Source organism: Dryobates pubescens, chromosome 13 (assembly GCF_014839835.1).
Source record: "Dryobates pubescens isolate bDryPub1 chromosome 13, bDryPub1.pri, whole genome shotgun sequence".
In the NCBI taxonomy this organism is placed as follows: domain Eukaryota; kingdom Metazoa; phylum Chordata; class Aves; order Piciformes; family Picidae; genus Dryobates; species Dryobates pubescens.
Window position 1 is genome coordinate 20,691,815 of NC_071624.1, and position 20,682 is coordinate 20,712,496.

Consider the following 20,682-nt stretch of genomic DNA (forward strand, 5'->3'; position numbering starts at 1 on the left):
TCACCTACCACAGGCTGAAGTGTGGAGAGCAATTCCACTGTGTGAATCAGAGTGCCCCAGGGGCAGGACCGGAGCCACCTTTGTTCCTCCACTGGATCAGGCTGCCCAGAGCCCTGCTGAGCCTCACACTGAGTACCTCCAGGGAGGGGGCTCCAACCACCTCCCTGGGCAACCTGTTCCAGTGTTCCAGCAGCCTCCTGGCAAAGAACTTGTTCCTGACATCCAATCTAAATCTGCTCTTCTCCAGTGTGAAGCCATTGCTTGTGGTAGAGCTTTTCCTGCTCTTCAGCTGAAGAGAGCCTTGCCCTAAGAAAGTGTGTGAGCGCCCTGCTGTTTGCATTTATTCCAGCTTCAGGAGCCATATGAGCTAAGCAAAGTGGTTGAGGCAGCTGTTGTGGAGTTGCAAGTGCTCATTCCTGACCCTGCTTGTATTAGAATCAGAATTGTTTGGGTTGGAACAGCCCTCTGAGCTCATCCAGTCCAACCTCTGCCCAGCACCACCCTGGCCACCAAACCATGGCCCCAAGTGCCATGGCCACAGCTTGCTTGAACCCCTCCAGGGATGGGGACTCCACCACCTCCCTGGGCAGCCTGTGTCAGTCCCTGACCACTCTTGCAGCAGAGAAAATTTTCCTCATCTCCAGCCTAAACATCTCCTGGCACAGCTTGAGGCTTTTTCCTCTGGGTCTATTGAGCCTAGGGAGCAGAGCCCAACCCCCACCTGGCTCCAGCCTCCTCTCAGGGAGCTGCAGAGAGCAATGAGGTCTCCCTCAACCTCCTCTCCCCCAGGCTGAACACCCCCAGCTCCCTCAGCTGCTCCTCCCCAGCCCTGTTCTCCAGACCCTTCCCCAGCTCTGTTGCCCTAAACCACATCATGCCCAGCACAGCTCAGCCCTGGCTGGATCTTCACCAGGCCATGGGAGCAAGGTCTTTGTAGCTTCGCACTAGAAGAGGGCAGATCTCCAGAGGAGCACATCTATCTCTAAGGCACACCTCCTTTGTGCAGCACCCAGAGAGCTCCAGGCTACCCCAGCTGGCAGCCTGGCCCTTTGGCAGGGCCTGGCCAGGATGAAGAAGTTCAAGCATCCAGATTTTGGAGTGAGGCTATCCAGGCATCCAGGAAAGCTGGAGGTGCCCTTGGCTGTAGCCTGCCGTGGTAGAAGGGAAAGGCTGCGTCAGAGAGGCCAGAAGTGGCCTGGACACAGCATTGGGCTGTCTGTGGCAGCAGCTGTGAGTGGGGCAGTGAAAGCCTGGTTTATGTGTAACTGGAGGGGGTTAATGTTCAGCCAGGGGCTTTACAGGACAGCTAAACTTTAGACTTAGCTTAGGAGCCACAGTGCCTGAGAAATTCACAGTGCCTGGTGGGATCTTGGCAGCAGCCTTCTTCCTGCTCCTGAGCCACAAAAAGCTCTTCAGCAATGGACAGAGCCTGGGTGTACCTGGTGACAGGAGGATGTGGTTTCCTTGGGGAGAAGATTGTAGAGCTGCTGTCACAACAAGACTACATCCAAGAGGTCAGAGTCTTCGATTCAGCACCAAGAGAAGAAGTAGAAAAGCTCAGCACAGGTAAGGAAACAGCAGCAGCTCCTACTGAGAGGCTTTGCAGGGTGGAAAGAGTGGCTGGATGGCAGGACCCAAAGCAAGGTGGGGAATGGAGGTAGCTCCACTTGGTGGCTGCTCACAAGTGGAGCTCCCCAGGACTCAGCACTGGGGGCAGTTCACTCTAATGTTTTTCCTGATCATCTGGACAAGGAGACAGAGGAACCCTCAGGAAGTCTGCAGATGGCTTCAAGTGAGCTGGGTGTGCTGATCTGCTTGAGTGTAGGAGAGCCTGAACAGCTGGATGCATAGGCTGAGGGCAATAGGGTGAGGTTCAACAAGGCCAAGGGCTGGGTCCTGACCCTGGGTCACAACAACCCCAGGAAGGCTCCAGGCTGGGGCAGAGTGGCTGCAAACTGCATGGGGGAAAAGGACCTGGGGGTGCTGGGTGAGAGCAGCTGGAGAGGAGCCAGGGGGTGCCCAGGTGGGCAAGAAGGTCACCAGCAGCCTGGCCTGGAGCAGCAGTGGTGTGGCCAGCAGGAGCACAGATGGGATCATCACCCCTGCACTGGTGAGGCTGTAGCTCAAATCCTGGGTTCAGTTTTGGGCCCTCACTCCAAGAAGGACACATCCAGAGAAAGGCAGCAAAGCTGGGGAAGGGTCTGGAGAGTAGGGCTGGGGAGGAGCAGCTGAGGGAGCTGGGGCTGTTCAGCCTGGAGAAGAGGAGGCTGAGGGAGACCTCATTGCTCTCTGCAGCTCCCTGAGAGGAGGCTGGAGCCAGGTGGGGGTTGGGCTCTGCTCCCAAGGAACAAAAGATAGGAAAGGAGCAGTGGCCTCAAGTTGTGTCCAGAGAGGTTCAGGCTGGACATGAGGAACAATTTCTCCCCCAGAAGGGTTGTCAAGGCCTGGCCCAGGCTGTCCAGGGCAGTGGTGGAGTCCCCATCCCTGGAGAGGTTTCAAAGCTGTGGAGATGTGGTGCTGAGGGCTGTGGTTTGGTGGTGAGACAGCTGCCTAAACATGAGCCTACAGTGTGCCCAGGGGGGCAAGAAGGCCAAGGGCATCCTGGCCTGCATCAGGAACAGTGTGGCCAGCAGGAGCAGGGAGGTCATTGTGCCCTGTGCTCAGCACTGCTTAGGCCACACCTTGAGTCCTGTGTCCAGTTCTGGGCCCCTCAGTTTAAGAAGGACATTGAGAGATGCTGGAAGGTGTCCAGAGAAGGACAACAAAGCTGGGGAGGGGTCTGGAGCACAGCCCTGTGAGGAGAGGCTGAGGGAGCTGGGGTTGCTTAGCCTGGAGAAGAGGAGGCTCAGGGGAGACCTCATTGCTCTCTCCAACTCCCTGAAGGGAGGTTGTAGCTAGGAAGGGGTTGGTCTCTTCTCCCAGGCAAGCAGCAGCAGAACAAGAGGACACAGTCTCAAGCTGTGCCAGGGGAAATTCAGGCTGGAGGTGAGGAGAAAGTTCTTCACTGAGAGAGCTGTTAGCCATTGGGATGTGCTGCCCAGGGAGGTGGTGGAGTCCCCATCCCTGGAGGTGTTCAAGAGGGGATTGGATGTGGCACTTGGAGCCATGGTCTAGTCATGAGGTCTGTGGTGACAGGTTGGACTTGGTGATCTTTGAGGTCTCTTCCAACCTTGGTGATTCTGTGATTCTGTGACTTGATGACCTTAAAGACCTCTTGCAACCAGAAGGATTCTATGACTCCACAACCCCTAGTCTGAAGATGCTGTCACAGCTACGCTCATGAGGTAGGAACCTGGGTGCATGAAAAAGAACTTCCAGCTCTGAGAGAGTTTTCAGCATAGGACTAAATCAGAGCAAAAAGACCTGCAGAGTGGGGTCCCAGCAGCTAAGTCCTCACTTGCATCAGTAAGGAGCACCCTGAGTACCTGACATGGGAGCTTGGCTACCCTGGTAGCTTCTGCTCAAGCTGTCAAACAGCAAAGGGACAACCCCCACAAGCTCCTGCACTGCTCCAACCAGCTACCAACTCTGAGGAAAACAGCTCAAACCCCCTGACAATAACAGAATCAAACTCAGCATCTGCCACAGGTGCTGTGAAATGCATATCAGACACCAGGGAAGCCTGCAGAACCCATCCTGTGCTGTGCAGGAGAAGGCAAGAGATGAGCCTCACCAAATGCCCTCAAAGGCATCAAGTTAAACCCTCTGATGCTCCACCAGGGTCGAGCACAGAGAGGTGTGCTGGGGAAAAGCAGCCTGGTGTGCTGGATTTGGGAATACCCACTCCAACCAAGCCACAGCAGCTCCCAGTGCTCAGGGTGGGCTGGGAAGCCCTCTCTGCAAGTGGCCAGCTCTTCAGCCTGCCTCAGAGGAGAGAAGCTAACTGAGCAGGGAGGTCCCATCTGCCAGGAGCTGGCCCTGGGGAGGACTCTCCAAGCAGTTTAAAAGACTTCCATGGAAATACCACTCTCAGAAACCTTGCCTTGGCTGATGAACTCACCAGGCTGGTTTCCCCAGGCTTCAGGTAGCCAAACTGCCTTCAAACAAGCCATAATTGAGGAAAAAACCTCTTTGAACCTCAAGGAGCTGCCCTAAGGAGCTCTCCTCCAGGAGAGGTCTGTGGCCTGACTCCACAGCCAGTCTCAGAGGGAGGAGGCAGAGGCAGCCCTGAGGGACCATCCCAACCCCTGTTGCTTTCACCCCCAGGCAGAAGCAGCCTGGCCAGGACCTTCCCAAGACATATTTCACTCTGTTCCCAAGCCACCTCGAGCAGCCAGTGTCTGCCCCAGCAGGCAGCTGCTGTTGGCACAGTCCAAGCTGCAGCCTAAATCCTTGAGCTCTCCTCTAACCAGACAGCTGAGCTAGGTTCATGCTGCCAGGCTGTGCTGCATGAGCCTCCCATCTAAACGAGAGGAGAAACCTCCCTGAGGGTGGCACAGCCTGGAGCAGGCTGCCTGGAGGGGTGGATGGGTTCCCTCCAGGTCCACCTGGAGGTGTTGCTGGGTGATCTGCTTTGGGTGACCCTGCTCTGGCCAAGGGGTTGGACTGGATGATCTTCAGAGGTGCTTCCAACCCCTCCCATTGTGTGATTCACCTCCACTCCCTTCCCACTCCATGCTCTTTCCTGCCTCAGGCTAAGCCACCTCTGCCTTCCACAGCTTGTGCTGGCTGTGGCTCTGGGCACTGCTATGCTGTCCCCTGGGAGCAGGTCACCAGGGAGAGGGGAGGCCAGCTGTGGCCTTCCCAGCGCTGAGCAGAGCTGATGGATTTGCTTCTTCTGTCCTCCAAACCTCTCCGGTCTGCCCCTGCCGGCAGAGCTCTGCCTGTTTCCCATTGACAGCGCCGCTGAAGGGCAGTAGCTGCTGAGCTGCCCTGGCCCAGCTGAGCTCTCTCCTGAGCACCTGCTACCTGCTCAGCCCCACACCTTCCCCTTGTCCCACTCAGCTTTCACCTTCTCTTTTCCCAGGCTCTGTTAGCTCTGTTCAGCTCTTGCTCTAATCCTCCAGCGTACTCCAGCTCCTTCCCAGCCTGATGTTATCTGCTGATTTAATGAGAAAGCTGCCAGGTTCTTGATGAAAATGATCAAAAAGACTCAAACACAGCAATAAGCCCTGCAGAGCCCCAGGGCAGCCACCTACCACAGCTGGCAGCTCCCTGGGAACTGTGTTTCAGCCAGCCTGATGTGGTCTCCTTAGACTATGTGTCACTGACCTGCCTCTGAGAATGACACAGGCTCTCCAAAGCCCTCCTAAAATCAATAGATGACACAGGCTCACAGCTCACAGGATGTCAGGGGCTGGAAGGGACCTCTGGAGATCATCCAGTCCAAGCCCCTGCCAGAGCAGGAGCAGAGAATCCAGCACAGGTCACACAGGAACACATCCAGATGGGGCTGGAAAGGCTCCAGAGAAGGAGACTCCACAACCTCTCTGGGCAGCCTGATCCAGGGCTCTGGGAGCCTCACAGTCAAGAAGTTCCTCCTCATGTTGAGGTGGAACCTCCTGTGCTGCAGTTTCCATCCACTGCTCCTTGTCCTGTCACAGGGCACAGTGAGCAGAGCCTGTCCCTGTCCCCTCCCCCTTCACCCCCAGCCTTCAGCTATTGATAGACATTGATCAGATCCCTCTCAGCCTTCTCCTCTCCAGACTAACCACCCCTAGGGCTCTCAGCCTCTCCTCCCCAGGCAGTGCTGCAGTCCCTTCAGCATCCTTGGAGCCCTCCCTTGGACTCTCCCCAGCAGATCCCTGTTCCTCCTGAGCTGAGGAGCCCAGAGCTGGGTGCAATACTCCAGGTGAGGTCTCAGCAGGGCAGAGTAGAGGGGGAGAAGAACCTCCCTGGCTCTGCTGGCCACACTCCTCTGAATGCCCCCCAGGACCCCCTTGGCCTTCTTGGCCCCCAGGGCACATCAACCTGCCCCACAACACCCACAGGGGCTGCTGAGCTGCCACACCAGCAGGGGAGATCTGCCTTGATTTGCTCCTGACAAAGCCCTGCCAGCTACTGCTCCTCTCTCTGTTACCCCACAGGTGCTCACACACATGGTGCTCAGGCTGTGCTCTGAAGCCCCAGGGTTGAAATCATGGAAGCAGAGAATCCTTTTGGTTGCCAGAGACCTTTAAGGTCATCAAGTCCAACCACTAACGAACACCTCCAGGGCACCACCAAACCACGGCCCTCAGCACCACATCTCCACAGCTCTGAAAGCCCTCTGGGGATGGGGACTCCACCACTGCCCTGGGCAGCCTGGGCCAGGCCTTGGCAGCCCTCAGGGGGAAGAAATTGTTCCTCATGTCCAACCTGAACCTCCCCTGGCAACTCGAAGTTGTTTCCTCTCCTGCTGCCCCTTGTTCCTTGGGAGCAGAGCCCAAACCCTACCTGGCTGCAGCCTCCTTTCAGGGAGCTGCAGAGAGCAAGGAGGTCTCCCTCAGCCTCCTCTCCTCCAGGCTGAACACCCCCAGCTCCCTCAGCTGCTCCTCCCCAGCCCTGCTCTCCAGACCCTTCCCCAGCTCTGTTGCCCTTCTCTGGCCCTGCTCCAGCCCTCAATGTCCTTCTTGGAGTGAGGGAGCCAGGACTGAACCCAGGATTCCAGCTGTGGCCTCCCCAGTGCCCAGCCCAGGGGCACAATCCCTGCCCTGCTCCTGCTGGCCACACCATTGCTGCTCCAGGCCAGGCTTCTGGTGGCCTTCCTGACCACCTGGGCACACTGTGGCTGATCTCCAGCCACAGATAAGAAGACCTCCAGGTCCTTTTCCACCAGGCAGCTTTCCAGCCACCCTGCCCCAAGCCTGGAGTGTTCCACAGGGCGCCCAGACTCCCAGTTTTGCTCAGTGCTTTCCTTGGGTGCATGCTGGAGCTCTGCAGTGACAGACACAAACATTCTGACTCACAGCTGCTGCAGACTGGCCAAGTGCTGTGCTGGGTCACACCAGATTCAGATCTAGCTTCTCAGGGCTCAGAGGCAGGGAAGTCTTCTCCCCTGGTGTGAGGTATTCAAATAACACAGGCATTAGTCAGAGTGTTCCTCAGCTCACCCTGCAAAGAGAGCTTTCCAAACAGGATCCTCAATCCTGCAGGAAGGTGAGGATCATTCAGGTTGGAAATGACCTCCAAGATCACCCAGTCCAACCTTCTACCCAATACCTCCATGACCATTAGACTATGTCCTGAAGTGCCACCAGGACTGAACAGCTCCAGGGATGGGGACTCCACCACCACCCTGGGCAGCCTGTGCCAGTGCCTGACCACTCTTGCAGCAGAGACATTTCTCCTGCTCTCCAACCTGAACCTCCCCTGGTGCAGCTTCAGGCCACTTCCTCTTGTCCTGTCATTAGTTACATGGGAGAAGAGGCCAACAGCAGCCTCACTCCAACCTCCTTTCAGGGAGCTGTAGAGAGCTCCCTTCAGCCTCCTCTTCTCTAGGCTAACCAACCCCAGCTCCCTCAGCCTCCCCTCACAATCCATGCTCTCCAAACCCCTCACCAGCCTCATGGCCCTAAGGATGCTGCTTTGTATCCTCTCCTGCATCTCTGTTATCTTCTCTTTCTGCAGCCAGCACTCAAGTGAGAGTGATGAGAGGAGACATCCGAGACCCTGCCCTGCTCCTTGCTGCCATGCAGGGGGTTCATGTGGTCATCCACACAGCTGCTCTGGTGGACTACAGGAGCACCAAACCCTTCTGGGAAATGAGAGCTGTCAACGTTGGGGGTAAGCTCTTTCAAGCAAGCAATTCCTCTCAGCCTTAAATTCACTCCCAGGTGTGCTCAGAGAGAATCACAGCATCAGCCAGGTTGGAACAGACCTCAGAGATCATCACCCAGTACCTATCACCTAACACCTCCTGACAACTGAACCATGGCTCCACCCAAGCCTATTTGGAACACCTCCAGGGATGGGGACTCCACCACCTCCCTGGGCAGCACATCCCAAGGGCCAATATCTCTTGCTGGGAAGAACTTTCTCCTCACTTCCAGCCTCAATCTCCCCTGGCACAGCTTGAGACTGTGTCCTCTTGTTCTGCTGCTGGGTGCCTGGGAGAAGAGACCAACCCCCACCTGGCTACAACCTCCCTTCAGGAAGCTGCAGAGAGCAAGAAGGTCTCCCCTGAGCCTCCTCTTCTCCAGGCTAAGCAACCCCAGCTCCCTCAGCCTCTCCTCCCAGGGCTGTGCTCCAGACCCCTCCCCAGCTTTCTTGCCCTTCTCTGGACACCTTCCAGCATCTCAACATCTTTCCTGACCTGAGGAGCCCAGAACTGGACACAGGACTCAAGGTGTGGCCTAAGCAGTGCTGAGCACAGGGCACAAGGACTTCCCTGCTCCTGCTGGCCACACTCTTCCTGATGCAGGCCAGGATGCCCTTGGCCTTCTTGCCCCCCTGGGCACACTGTAGGCTCATGTTCAGCTGCTGTCACCCAGTACCCCCAGGTCCCTTTCTGCCTGGCTGCTCTCCATCCTCTCTGACCCCAGCCTGTAGCACTGCCTGGGGTTGTAGGTCAATGCACAGGAACACATCCAGATGGGTTTTGAAAGTCTCCAGAGAAGGAAACACTGCAACCTCTCTGGGCAGCCTAGTCCAGTGTCCATCAGCCTCAACACACTCCCCAGTACAAGACCATACCAGCAGAACTGCATCTGTGCTTCAAGGGAAACCTTCTGTGTTCTAACTTGTGCCAGTTGTCCCTTCTCTCCCTGTCCTCAGATGAAAAGAGCCCAGCCCCATCCTCATGACCTCCACCCTCCACCCTTGATGCTCTCTCTGTCTGTTCTCCAGGTTGAAGAGCCCCAGGCCTCTCAGCCTCTCCTCCTAAAAGAGATGCTCCACTTAGCTTCCACTAATGGCACTGAGGTGGTTCAGAGCAAGCTTACAGATGTACAAAACTATTGAGCAGTTGTTGAGGAGGGACAAGGACAGCAATGAAAAGTTAACCTCATTCTAGAGAGCGTATAATGTGCCAGAGACGTCCAGGGGAAATGCTCTCCAGTATGCCATATAGGATGGGTGGTGGGATTGTGAGCTCTAGGTGAGCAATTGGACTTGATGGACTTCAAAGCTCTCTTCCAATCCCAACACTTCTATGATTCCATAATCCCAGGATCCCAGCACTGTGGGGCTGGAAGGGACCTCTGGAGCTCACCCAGTCTCACCCCCTGCTCCAGCAGGGCACCCACAGCAGCTTGCACAATGGCCAAGGGGGGATGGAAGCTCTCCACACAAGGAGAGATGCCACAGCCTCTCTGGGCAGCCTGCTCCAGGGCTCCAGCACCCTCCAAACCCCAGCAGTACCAGAGCAGAGCAGCTGAACTGCACCCACACTGCACCAAGGATGTGATTTTGATCGCAGTCAGAGCTCACAACTGCTACCTGCCTCCAAGCCACACACAACTGAGGGCTCCACAAGGCTTTCTTCCTATCTCCAAGAGCTGACTTCCTGTTGGGTATGAAGTCTGCTTATAGAAAATGTGTTCCTAAATGTGGGAAACAAGCAGAGGAGATACAAATAATGAAGCCCCATTAGGGCAGCACTGCCAGCAGCACCTGGGGCTGTTGGCTGCTCACAGGGTTGTTAAGCACAAGGAAGGACATTCAGATATATTTTTGTCTCTCTCTTTCAAACCCAATTACTGCTTAGGGCTTCTGCTATTTGCTGATACTTTCAAGGACAGCATTTGAATTCCACCCTTCCTTTCACTGCTGGAGATGTTTTCAAACCCAGATGCTTTTAAGAGCCTGCCCTGTGTGTGTGCACTGAGGACGCTCAGAGCCCCGCGGCTCCTGCTGCCTCTTGATGGCTTTGTGACTCTTCCTCCTTTTCTGCTTGCTAGGAGCAAGGTACTGCAGTGGGGAGAGGCTCAGGCAGACAGCAAGGGACCCTGAGAACTGCCCTAATCAGCAAACCAAACCTTGGATTTGGGGGTGCTGGGGGAGGAGAAGCTCAGCAGGAGCCAGCAGGGAGCACTTGCAGCCCAGAGAGCCTGGGCTGCAGCAAGAGAAGTGTGGCCAGCAGGGGCAGGGAGGGGATTCTGCCCCTCTGCTCCACTCTGCTGAGACCACAGCTGGAGCTCTGGGGCCAGTGCTGGAGCCTCTGTGCCAGGAAGGATCTGGAGGTGCTGGAAGGTGTCCAGAGCAGGGCCACGAGGATGAGCAGAGGGCTGGAGCTGCTCTGCTATGAGGACAGACTGAGGGAGTTGGGGTTGTGCAGGCTGGAGAGAAGAAGGCTCCAGGGAGACCTAATTGTGGCCTTCCAGGATCTGCAGGGGGCTCCAAGAAAGCTGGGGAGGGACTTTTGAGGGTGTCAGGGAGGGATAGGACTGGGGGGATGGAGCAGAACTAGAAGTGGGGAGATTGAGATTGGATGTGAGGAAGAAGTTGTTCCCCAGGAGGGTGGTGAGAGCCTGGCACAGGTTGCCCAGGGAGGTGGTGGAAGCCTCCTGCCTGGAGGTGTTTGCAGCCAGGCTGGAGGTGGCTGTGAGCAACCTGCTGCAGTGTGAGGTGTCCCTGGCCATGGCAGGGGGTTGGGGCTGGCTGAGCCTTGAGCTCCCTTCCAACCCTGACAGTTCTGTGATTCTGTGAAACCTCTTGCAGATCGTAGAGTCATAGAAGACCAGGTTGAAAAGGTCCTCAAGGATCATCTGACCCAACCATTCTGGGTAACAGTGGAGTTGAAGTGAGCTGGCCCAGCACCCTGTCCAGCTCAGTCTTCAAACTGTTCACTTCATAGATTCACAGATGGCATTGGGTTGAAAGGGACTCTCAAAAGTCATCTTCTCTAAGCTGCCTGCAGGCAGCAGGGACATCTCCATCTAGATCAGACTGCCCAGGGCCACATCAAGTCTGATCTTGAATGTCTCCAGGACTGGGGCCTCCACCACCTCCCTGGGCAGCCTGTTCCAGTGTCTCCCCAGCCTCACTGCGCAGAGCTTCCTCCTGATGTCCAACCCAACTCTGCCCTGCTGCAGTTTCAAGCCATTGCCTCTCATCCTAGCACTATAAGCCCTTCTAAGCAGTCCCTCCTCAGCTTTCCTGCAGATGTTTGTGGCACTCCCAGCAAACCACACAAGCCAAGCTTTGTCCAGCATGGCTGGTGACCGAGTGTCCCTTTGAGCAGCACAGCCTGAGGTGTCTCGACAGCAGCCTTATTTCCAGAGCAGCTGTGCTGCCTTCCTGCCTCCCCTCGAATGGCTTCATGCAGGCCTCCCTGAGATGAGGCTGCTGCCCTCACTAGAACTTTTTGACATCTTGAATTGAAAGATTAAAGTTTTCCATGGAGATCATAGCAGGTCAAAGAACCAAAGTGAATTGTGGCTGCTACCTGCTGTAGGCTCCGTGGAAGAAAGCAGGGTCAGGAGAGGTCACCTCTGTAATCCTCTGGCTGGCTCCTCTTGTAACACAGAAATACATCCAATTACTGCCTGAAGCCCAACAATTTGTGGCTAAATTGGATGATGCCTTTTCAAAAGCCTGGTTGCCCAGAATTAAGGGCTGGGAGTTCCTGGGCCAGCTCCCCTGTCCTCCAGCAAGCCATAACCCTGCTGGAAAGCGTTAGTGTGGCTATGGCTAATTACCACTTCTGCCCCAAATTTACACCTTCTGCTTTGATCCTCTCCTCTGTTTCAACCACTGCTTGCCCAGTCCTGTTGTAGCCTGCTTGAGTAGCCTGAAGAGAGAGCCCTCTTCTACAAGCATTATTTTTTCCATCCAGTCACTTAAAGAGTTTTTAATCTGCTTTTTTTGTTGTGCTGAATGGATTTGAGCTCAGCTGTTTCCAGCAGGGTTTCACCACGGGGGGTGCTCAGTCAGCTTTACAGGTTGTGATAGGCTCCTGGAGAAACCAGTTGATTCTTTCCCACCAAGTCTTCCTTTTCATTCCTACCCTCTGAAATGATCCTAAACTCCAGGATTTCCCTGATGATGTCAGGCTGTGCCTGTACCAGCAGAGGGAACAAGCACAAGGTCTGGAGCAAAGCTAAAGGGCAAAGACTGTTAGCCAGCTATAAATGATTTGGAGATTCCCAGAACCCAACCCTGTGAGCAGCTTCCTTTATCATTTGCCTTATCAGAGTGAAGGTCCTCAGTGTGCAGCCATGGTTAGCATAGAGGCACAGAATAATTAAGGTTGGGAAAGACCTTTAGGATGGAGCCCAGCTGTAATCCAACTACCATGAGCACTAAACCACATTGTAGGTTCATAGGATCACAGAATTGCTTGGGTTGGAAAAGGCCTCTAAGATCATCCATAGGATCATCAACCTGCCACCACCATGGCCACCAAACCCTGGCCCCAGGTGCCACGGCCACACATTTCTTGAACACCTCCAGGGATGGGGACTCCACCACCTCCCTGGGCAGCACCAAAGAAATGTTTCCTGATCTCCAACCTAAGCCTCCCCTGGCACAATTCCAGGCCATTTCCTCTCCTTCTATCACCTGAGACTAGGGAGAAGAGACCAACCCCCACTTCACTACAACCTCTGTTCAAGTAGCTGTAGAGAGCAGTGAGGTCTCCCTTCAGCCTCCTCCAACTCCTCCAGTTCCCTCAGCCTCTCCTCACCCTAAGTATCACATCTACTGCTCCTTGTACACCTCCAGGCATGGGGACTCCCTCACCTCCCTGGGCAGCCTGTGCCAGTCCCTGACCACTCTTGCACCAAAGAAATCTTTCCTAATGTCCTCCCCTGGCACAACCTAAGCCCTAAGCCCATTGCCCCTCAGCCTATCACTGCTTCCTTATGCTGTTGTCACTGAAGTTCTTGTAGCATCAACCTGAACCAAACCCACAATGAACACAAAAAGCATCCCTGGAGGAGCCACAAATCATTTAAAGCCACCCTCCAAACTCCAAACCCCAGCCAAACAAACCCCCACACAGACCCACAAGTTCAGCCACAACAACCTCTCCTAAAGCCAACAGAGGGCTCCAAGGATGCTGAAGGGCCTGGAGCACTGGTGAGGAGAGGCTGAGAGCCCCGGGGGTGGTTGGTCTGGAGAGGAGAAGGCTGTGAGGGGGTTTAATAAATGTTTATCAATATCTGAGGGCTGGGGGTGAAGGAGGAGGGGACAGGCTCTGCTCTATTGCACCCTGTGCAGGACAAGGGGCAATGGATAGAAGCTCCAGCACAGGAGGCTCCACCTCAACATGAGGAGGAACTTCTTCCCTATGAGGCTCACAGAGCCCTGGAGCAGGCTGCCCAGAGAGGTTGTGGAGCCTCCTCTGGAGCCTTTCCAGCCCCATCTGGATGCATTCATGTGCAACTTGTGCTGGATTCTATGCTCCTGCTCTGGCAGGGGAGTTGGATTCAAAGATCTCCAGAGCTCCCTTCCAACCCCTAACATCCTGTGAGCCTGTGAAACCATGCTTCAGACTGACCTGGATTTTGTGGGGGCTTGCAAGCTGCCTCCAGTTCTTGATTTAAAACTCTGCAGCCATCAAGAGTCTGTTGCAGTGGTTTCACCCTCATGTCATCCTGCAGAGCAAGGTATGCAGCTAACCACTGCTCCTTGGCCAGGAGGTTGGACTTCACCATCTGACAGTCTGCTCATGAGTCAAAGAGGTGGAAGATGTGGAGCTTTGCTCTGCAGAGCTATCAGCTTCCTTCTTATTAGCAACCATTGGGTCCAAGTCAGCTGTCAATAGCCACAGAGGGGAAGCCACCTCCATAGCTATAGCTCTGGCTGCTGCTCCCATGCTATAAACCACCCAGCCCTGTGCAAACAGACCTGAGGAGAAATGTCTGCCCACAAAGGGTCCTCAGGCACTGGCCCAGGCAGGTGGTGGAGTCCCTGGAGGGGTTTAAAAGCTGTGTGGATGTGGTGCTGAGGGTTTGCACAGCAGGAACCAAGCAAAGGTGACTCATGTTTGTCCTTCCCCACCTGCCCCACAGGTACTGAAAATGTGCTAAGGGCCTGCTGTGCCCTGAGCATCCCCTATGTTGTCTACACCAGCTCCATCGCTGCAGTGGGACCCAACACTTCATGTGAGCCCATGTTCAGGTGAGGCTGAGCAGATCTGCTCCAGCACTCTGGATCTCTGCTTAGACAGAGAGGAAATAGCAACCAGCTGGGGATTTTGCTGGGGAGGGACTTTTGGCAAGGGCTGGGAGCGATAGGATGAGAGGGAATGGATTGAAGCTTGAGGAGGGCAGATTGAGACTGGAGATGAGGAAGAAATTCTTTGCAGTGAGGCTGGGGAGACTCTGGCACAGGCTGCCCAGGGAGGCTGTGGCTGCCTCCTGCCTGGAGGTGCTCAAGGCCAGGCTGGATGAGGCCTTGAGCAGCCTGTGCTGGTGGGAGGTGTCCCTGCCCATGGCAGGGGGTGGAAATGGATGATGCTTAAGGTCCCTTCCAACCCAACCCTTTCTGTGCCTGTATTACTACACAGCTCAGTGATGCTCAGGTGGTGAAGCTTTCCCCTTCCTCCTCATCTCCCCCAATCTCTTCCACTCCTCTTCCTCACAGTCCAGCATCCTCCCTGCCTTTTTTTTTCCCCCTCTGTCCCCCTTCTCCATCTTTGCTTTCTGATACTTGGGCAGTGGCACAGACAAAGCCTGATTGGTGTCTGGAGGGGGTGATGTGTGCAGGGGAAGTGCTCACACCTCAGCATCCCACAAGCATAGGAAATGCCTCTGTCAGTCCCAGTGCCTCTGAGAGAGCCTCTGCCGAGATGCCTTCTGACAATGCTGCTGCAGCCTGCTTAGCCTGCCCCAGGCTCAGATGGCTTTGAACAGCAGCAAGAGCATTGTGCTGAGCTCTTTGTTACCACCAGGCTTCAGAAGGGGTGGGGGAAGGCAAGCAGAGGCAGAGCTCAGCAGCCCAGGAGCAGCAGGCAGCTCTGGCCCTTTGTGCTGCTGCTGCTTCCTGAGAGCTTTGTGAGGCAAAAAATAAACTGGGATTGAAAAGGGAAAAAAAAACCAACCCTAAAGGGCAGTTCATTACAACCAGGATTTCTAGACAAGGCCCCAGATTGTCTTGGGCCTCACCTGGGCTGGCAGCAGGCCCTATGCAATCAAGCTTCTTTTCTGGCTGCTTGGCTGCTTTGCTTCTTGCTCATCACCTGGAAACACAGGGAAGAGAGTTGGGTGCTGAAGGCCCTGGGTGTGTGAGGAGGCTGCCAGCATTTCTGCTACTCCTGAAGTGCTGCTGCTGCTCCTGAGGCATGACCAGGGGGCTGGCAGCCCTGCCATGGGAAGAAAGGCTGAGAGCTGGGCTTGTTCAGCCTTGAGAAGAGAAGGCTTGAGGGAGACCTTATTACCATGGACCAGCACATAAAGGGTGCCTTCCAGGAGGCTGGAGACTCCCTTTTGACAAGGAGTGCCAACAAGAGGTGATGGAGACAGGCTGCTGCTGGGGAGGACCCAACTGGACTGCAGGAGAAGATGTTTCCTCCTGAGAACAGTCAGAGGCTGAATCCTCTCCCAAGGGAAGTGGTGGATCAGTTCGAAGCCTCAGCTGGGCAGGGTGCTGTGCCAGCTCAGTTCAGCTGTGCTCTGCTGGACTGGATGATCCCTGAGGTCCCTTCTGAGCTGGCACTCTGTGGCTGTGTGATTTCTGCTGCTCCTGATGCATTGCTGTAGCACACATGGAAGAGCCTGACTTCAGCTGGGATAGCTGCCACACATGAGCCCAGCCTGCCAAGCAGGACAGAGAAAGGCAGCAGCACCATCCATGCCTTATGCATGGAGACCTGAGCAGAAAGAGTGAGTGAGTTGTCCAAGCTCAGAGCTTCCTCTCCCAGCATCTCCCAATCCCCTCAGCTGCAGATCTGCTGCATGAACTCATCACAGGCCACTTGCTCTTTCCAAGAGCTGCAGCCAAGCCCCACCTGCACCAGAAGCAAGGTAACTCCTCACACCTGGCAGAGTCTGGGGTTTGTGCAGGGTGAAACCTGGGCAGACCTGGGGGTCCTGGTGGATGGAGGTTGACCACAAGCCAGCAATGTGCTCTTGTGGCCAAGAAGGCCAAGGGCATCCTGGGGTGGATTAGAAGGGCTGTGGTTAGCAGGATGAGAGAGGTTCTCCTCCCTCTCTGCTCTGCCCTGGTGAGGCTGCACCTGGAGTATTGTGTCCAGGTCTGGGCCACTCAGCTCAAGAAGGACCTCAGGGAACTGCTGAGAGAGTCCAGCACAGAGCCACAAAAATGCTGAAGGCAGTGGAAGATCTTCCTGATGAGGAGAGCCTGAGGGAGCTGAGGGCTCTGGAGCTTGGAGAGGAGGAGCCTGAGGGTGACCTCATTGCTGGTGCTAAAGCTGTGCAGGCTGAGTGCCCAGAGGCTGGAGCCAGGCTCTGCTGGGGGATGCCCAATGCCAGCACAAGGGGCAGTGGTGGAAGCTGAGGCAGAGGAAGTGCCATGGAAACAAGAGGAGGAATCATTTTGTCCCTGTGAGGTGCCAGAGCCCTGGAGCAGGCTGCCCAGGGGGGCTGTGGAATCTCCCTCTCTGGAGATATTCACAACCTGCCTGGATGTGTTCCTGTGTGAGCTGCTCTGGGTGCCCTGCTCTGGCAGGGGGTTGGCCTGGATGAGCTTTGGAGATCCCTTCCAGCCCCTCACAAGGATGGATGGGAGGGGGAGAAAAAAAATGAGAATACAAAACCAGTCTCTCTCTGAAGAGGCACAGAGGCAGCAGGGAGAAGGATCAGGCCCAACCACGTGGCAGAAGAGCAGGAAAGCAGCTGCAGTAGCTCTTGTCCAGGAGAGGCAGGAGCCAAAAAGGAGCCTAATGACTGCAATGCCCTGCTTTTTATATCCTAGCTGGGCAGGGAGGGGGGAGTGGAACAGACTCAGTTTCCCAGGGGGAAAACACCCTGCAGGGAGGGCAAAGCCCCTGCAAGGCCTCCAGCCTGCTTTGTTTTTCTCAGGATGGGTGTTAACCCACCACATCAGGTTTCTACAACTCAGGAGAAATTTCTTCACTTAAAGGGTTCTCAAACACTGGAACAGAGTACCCAGGGCAGTGGTGGAGTCCCCATCCCTGGAGGTGCTCAAAAGCCAGGGACACATGGCACTTGCAGACATGGCACTTGGAGACACGGCACTTGCAGGCATGGTTTAGTGGTCACGACAGTGTTGGGCTGGCAGTTGGACTTGATGACCTTAGAAGCCTTTTCCAGCTTGAATGACTCCATGGTGTGACAAATGTCTGCAAGCCCCTGTGCTCCCTTCCACAGTCCCTCACCACCTTCTGTTTCAGAGGCAATGAGGACACCAAGTACAGTGGGGAAGTGGAGCTGCCCTACGGGAAGACGAAGGCCGCGGCAGAGAAACTTGTGTTGGAAGCCAACGGCACAAAGGTACAGCGAGCAGCGGCAGAGCCCCAGCACAGGGTGGGTGGGGGGACAGAGATGGTCAAGAAGCTCCCACAGCTCAGGTCTGAGTGTGGATCCAGCTGCTGCCTTGACCTGAAGCATAAACCACATTGTCCCCACATCTCCTGGCAGCTGACAAGCTGTGCCAAGACCAGAGGGTGCTGATGGCCTTTGAGCCTGAGCTTCAGCTCCGCCAGCAGCAGTGTGGCCTTGGAAAGAGCTGTGCTCAAGTAGGGCCTAAGAAGCCAGGTTCACCAAGCTCACCCTGCAGAAAGGGACACTTCTCAGATGTGCCCCAATGCTTTAACACCCAAAAATCCTGCTGTGCCCAGAGTCAGCCCCTGCCCTGTGCTAGCTGGCTGCTCCTTTTAGGCTCCCAGCACTATCAGCAGAGACATCAGCTCCTGTACAGGATGGGGCAGAATGGGAAAATGAGGCTTGTGTCCCAGATCACTGCCCAGAGCATCCTTCTCTCTGGGTTACAGTTTGATGCCAGCCACTGTAGCTGCCTTGCTCTGGAACGTGGTTTTCGTTACCACAAATCCCTGAATCACAGAAAGGCTTCAGTGGGAAGAGATCATTTAGTTCCCACCCCCTGCCTCGGGCAGGGACACCTTCCACCACAGCAGGAAGCTCAGTGCTCACCTGGCCTGGTCTTAAATAATGCCAGGAATGTGGCCTCCACCACACCTCTGAGCAATTCATCCCAGGGGCTCACCACCCTCAGAGTAAAGAACTTCTTCCTAATGTCCAATCTAAATCTAACCTGCTCCAGCTGCAAACCATTGCCCCTTGTCCTACCACCACAGACCCTTGGAAACAGCCCCTCCCCAGCTCTCCTGGAGCCCCTTCAGGTACTGGAAGGCTGCCTTAAGGTCTCTCTGGAGCCTTCTCTTCTCCAGGCTGAACAGCCCCAACTCTCTCAGCCTGTCCCCACAGGAGAAGTTCTCCAGCCTCTGACCATGGCCATGACCTCCTCTGGGCCCTCTCCAACAGTTCCTTCTTGTGTTGGGGCTCCAGAGGTGGGCAAAGTACTCCTGTTGGAGTCTCACCAGAGCAGAGCAGGGCAGAGTGGAGCAGAGGAGCAGAATCACCTCCCATGCCCTGCTGGCAATGCTGCTTTTGATGCAGCCCAGGATGCCAATCACAGATTCATAGAATGGTTCAGGTGGGAAGGGACCTTAAAGATTTTCTAGTTCCAACCCCCCTGCCATGAGCAAAACACTCATTTATACATCACAGTTGTGGAAGAGTTGATGCCACCAGCACCACAGTGTTAGTGCTGGAGATCCAGCAGCTCTCAGTGAGCACCACATGGCTGCAGGTACACTGCCAACAGCAATTAAAACTCAAATTGAGCACCTCCTTGCATTTTCAAACCAAGCCTGAAGTGTCCCAAGCACCTCTGCAGATGTTGACTCCTCTGGCCCAGCACTCCCAGGGTTTGGTTCTATCTGGCAAGCCCAGCACCACTGCAGAGTTCATCTCTGAGCCTACCACTCACCCACATCCTTGCCTGGTTTTACAGCTCAGCAATGGTGGCAAGCTCACCACCTGTGTCATCCGTGCAAACACAGTGTATGGGGAGAGAGCAACCTTCCTGCAGGAGCTCTACTGCCTTGCCAAGGCCAGCAGTGGTGTCTTGAACTACCTGCAGCCTGAGGACACTGAGAGGAACTACACCTATGTGGGTGAGTGAGGGATAGGTCACCCTGCACACAGTGCCCCCAGGCTGGCTCAGCCACACAGCAGTTGCCAGGTCAGCTTAACCACAAACTGCCAGGAAGGCTCCAGGGAGACCTCATTGTGGCCTTCCAGTACCTGAAGGGGGGTACAAAAAAGCTGGGGAGGGACTTTTGAGGGTGTCAGGGAGGGATGGAACTGGGGGGGAATGGAGCAAAACTAGAAGTGGGGAGATTGAGATTGGATGTGAGGAAGAAGTTGTTCCCCAGGAGGGTGGTGAGAGCCTGGCACAGGTTGCCCAAGTAGGTGGTGGAAGCCTCCTGCCTGGAGGTGTTTGCAGCCAGGCTGGAGGTGGCTGTGAGCAACCTGCTGTAGTGTGAGGTGTCCCTGGCCATGGCAGAGGGGTTGGAACTGGCTGAGCCTTGAGGTCCCTTCCAACCCTGACAATTCTGTGACTGTCTTAGCAAGGACAAGAAACTACTCACAAGGCCTGCAGACAGAGCTGCAGAAGTCATTGCAGGGGAGCATAACTCCCCATGGGTTCCATTCTTCCTCTGCAGCACACTTGGATGTCTTTCTCAAAAAGAGCAGATAACAGCAGTCTGGAAATGCTGTTAGGGAAGAATCAGGCCTAGGGAGATCAAGTGACGTCTTCAAAGGCTTGCAGCAGAGCCAGGAGGAGAGCCCTGGTGCACTGCCTGCCATTCATCCTGCTGGCACTCCAAGGCCCTGCCCTTTGGCTTGGCTGGAGCCGGGATCACAAGGCACATTAATTGTGCGGCTCAGAGGGAGACCAAAGGTCTGAGGGATCTTGGAGGTCTGCATTAACTTCTCAGTCTCCCTGCAGCAGAGCTGAGGGGGAGTGCTCTCCCTACTTCACAGTGCTGGCCCCAGCAGAGCCAACATTCTGCAGTAAACAGGGACATTGAGCTCCTCCTGAGCTCTTGTTTTTCTCCCCCTCTTGTTTCCCCAGGGAACGTTGCATGGATGCATGTTCTTGCAGCCAGGAACCTGCAGCTGAAACCAGACTTGCTGGCAGGACAAGTGTACTATTGCTATGATGACACTCCAACAGGGCAGAGCCTTCAGCTCCAGCTCCAGCTGCTGTCCTCTGTGGACCCCTCAGTGAGACTGGGCTCACACATCCCTTACTGGAAGGTGTGGCTAATGATACAGGTGCACAGGGTCATGAAGCTCATCCTCTATCCCTTCTGGAAGCCAAAGCCCTTCCTCAGCTTGCCTTTGCTGCACACAATCATCACCACTTTCTCCTATGAGACAGACAAAGCCTCCAGGCACTTTGGGTACAAACCTCTCTTCACCTGGCAAGAGAGCAAGTACAGAACTGTGCAGTGGCTGAGAGCAGCGGCAGGAAACCTGGAACCCCCCCGGCTTGGTGATCAGAAGAAGAACTAAGCAGCAGGTTTGTGGTCAGGAGAGAGCAATCACACAGCTGTGTGCACACAGCCACAGGGGCTGCTGAACTCTCACTCCCATGCTGCCACCACTGCCTGGGCTTGACTGCTGGGAGCAAGAAGGATGGGTTTCAGATGGGAGAGGGTGCACAGCAGACACCTTTAGGGTGAAATTGGTGAACCAGTTCTGTTTCACAGCCTGTTGAGCCTCTCTCTCTTTCCATATTTGGCAAGTGGACCTCTCCCTGGCCCTGGTTTCATGCACTCAGGGGTGCTTCAGGGATGATTTGGGG

General features: G+C 55.2%; 1 protein-coding gene across 1 annotated transcript; it reads left to right on the top strand.

The window, feature by feature from the left end:
• The first annotated feature begins 1,399 nt into the window (after positions 1-1,399).
• On the top strand, positions 1,400-20,445 carry HSD3B7 (hydroxy-delta-5-steroid dehydrogenase, 3 beta- and steroid delta-isomerase 7). Its single transcript, XM_009910728.2, has 6 exons — positions 1,400-1,566; positions 7,549-7,704; positions 13,875-13,983; positions 17,177-17,276; positions 18,820-18,982; positions 19,948-20,445. Exons 1-6 carry the CDS (start codon positions 1,419-1,421, stop codon positions 20,388-20,390), a joined length of 1,119 nt encoding a protein of 372 aa, XP_009909030.1. The 5' UTR covers positions 1,400-1,418; the 3' UTR covers positions 20,391-20,445.
• The last annotated feature ends 237 nt before the right edge of the window (positions 20,446-20,682 follow it).

Coding starts and splice junctions, on each gene's coding strand:
- HSD3B7 (XM_009910728.2), top strand. CDS start 1,419: ATGGACAGAGCCTGGGTGTACCTGGTGACAGGAGGATGTGGTTTCCTT. Junction 1,567..7,548: donor AGTAGAAAAGCTCAGCACAG/GTAAGGAAACAG, acceptor CTCTTTCTGCAG/CCAGCACTCAAGTGAGAGTG. Junction 7,705..13,874: donor GAGAGCTGTCAACGTTGGGG/GTAAGCTCTTTC, acceptor CCTGCCCCACAG/GTACTGAAAATGTGCTAAGG.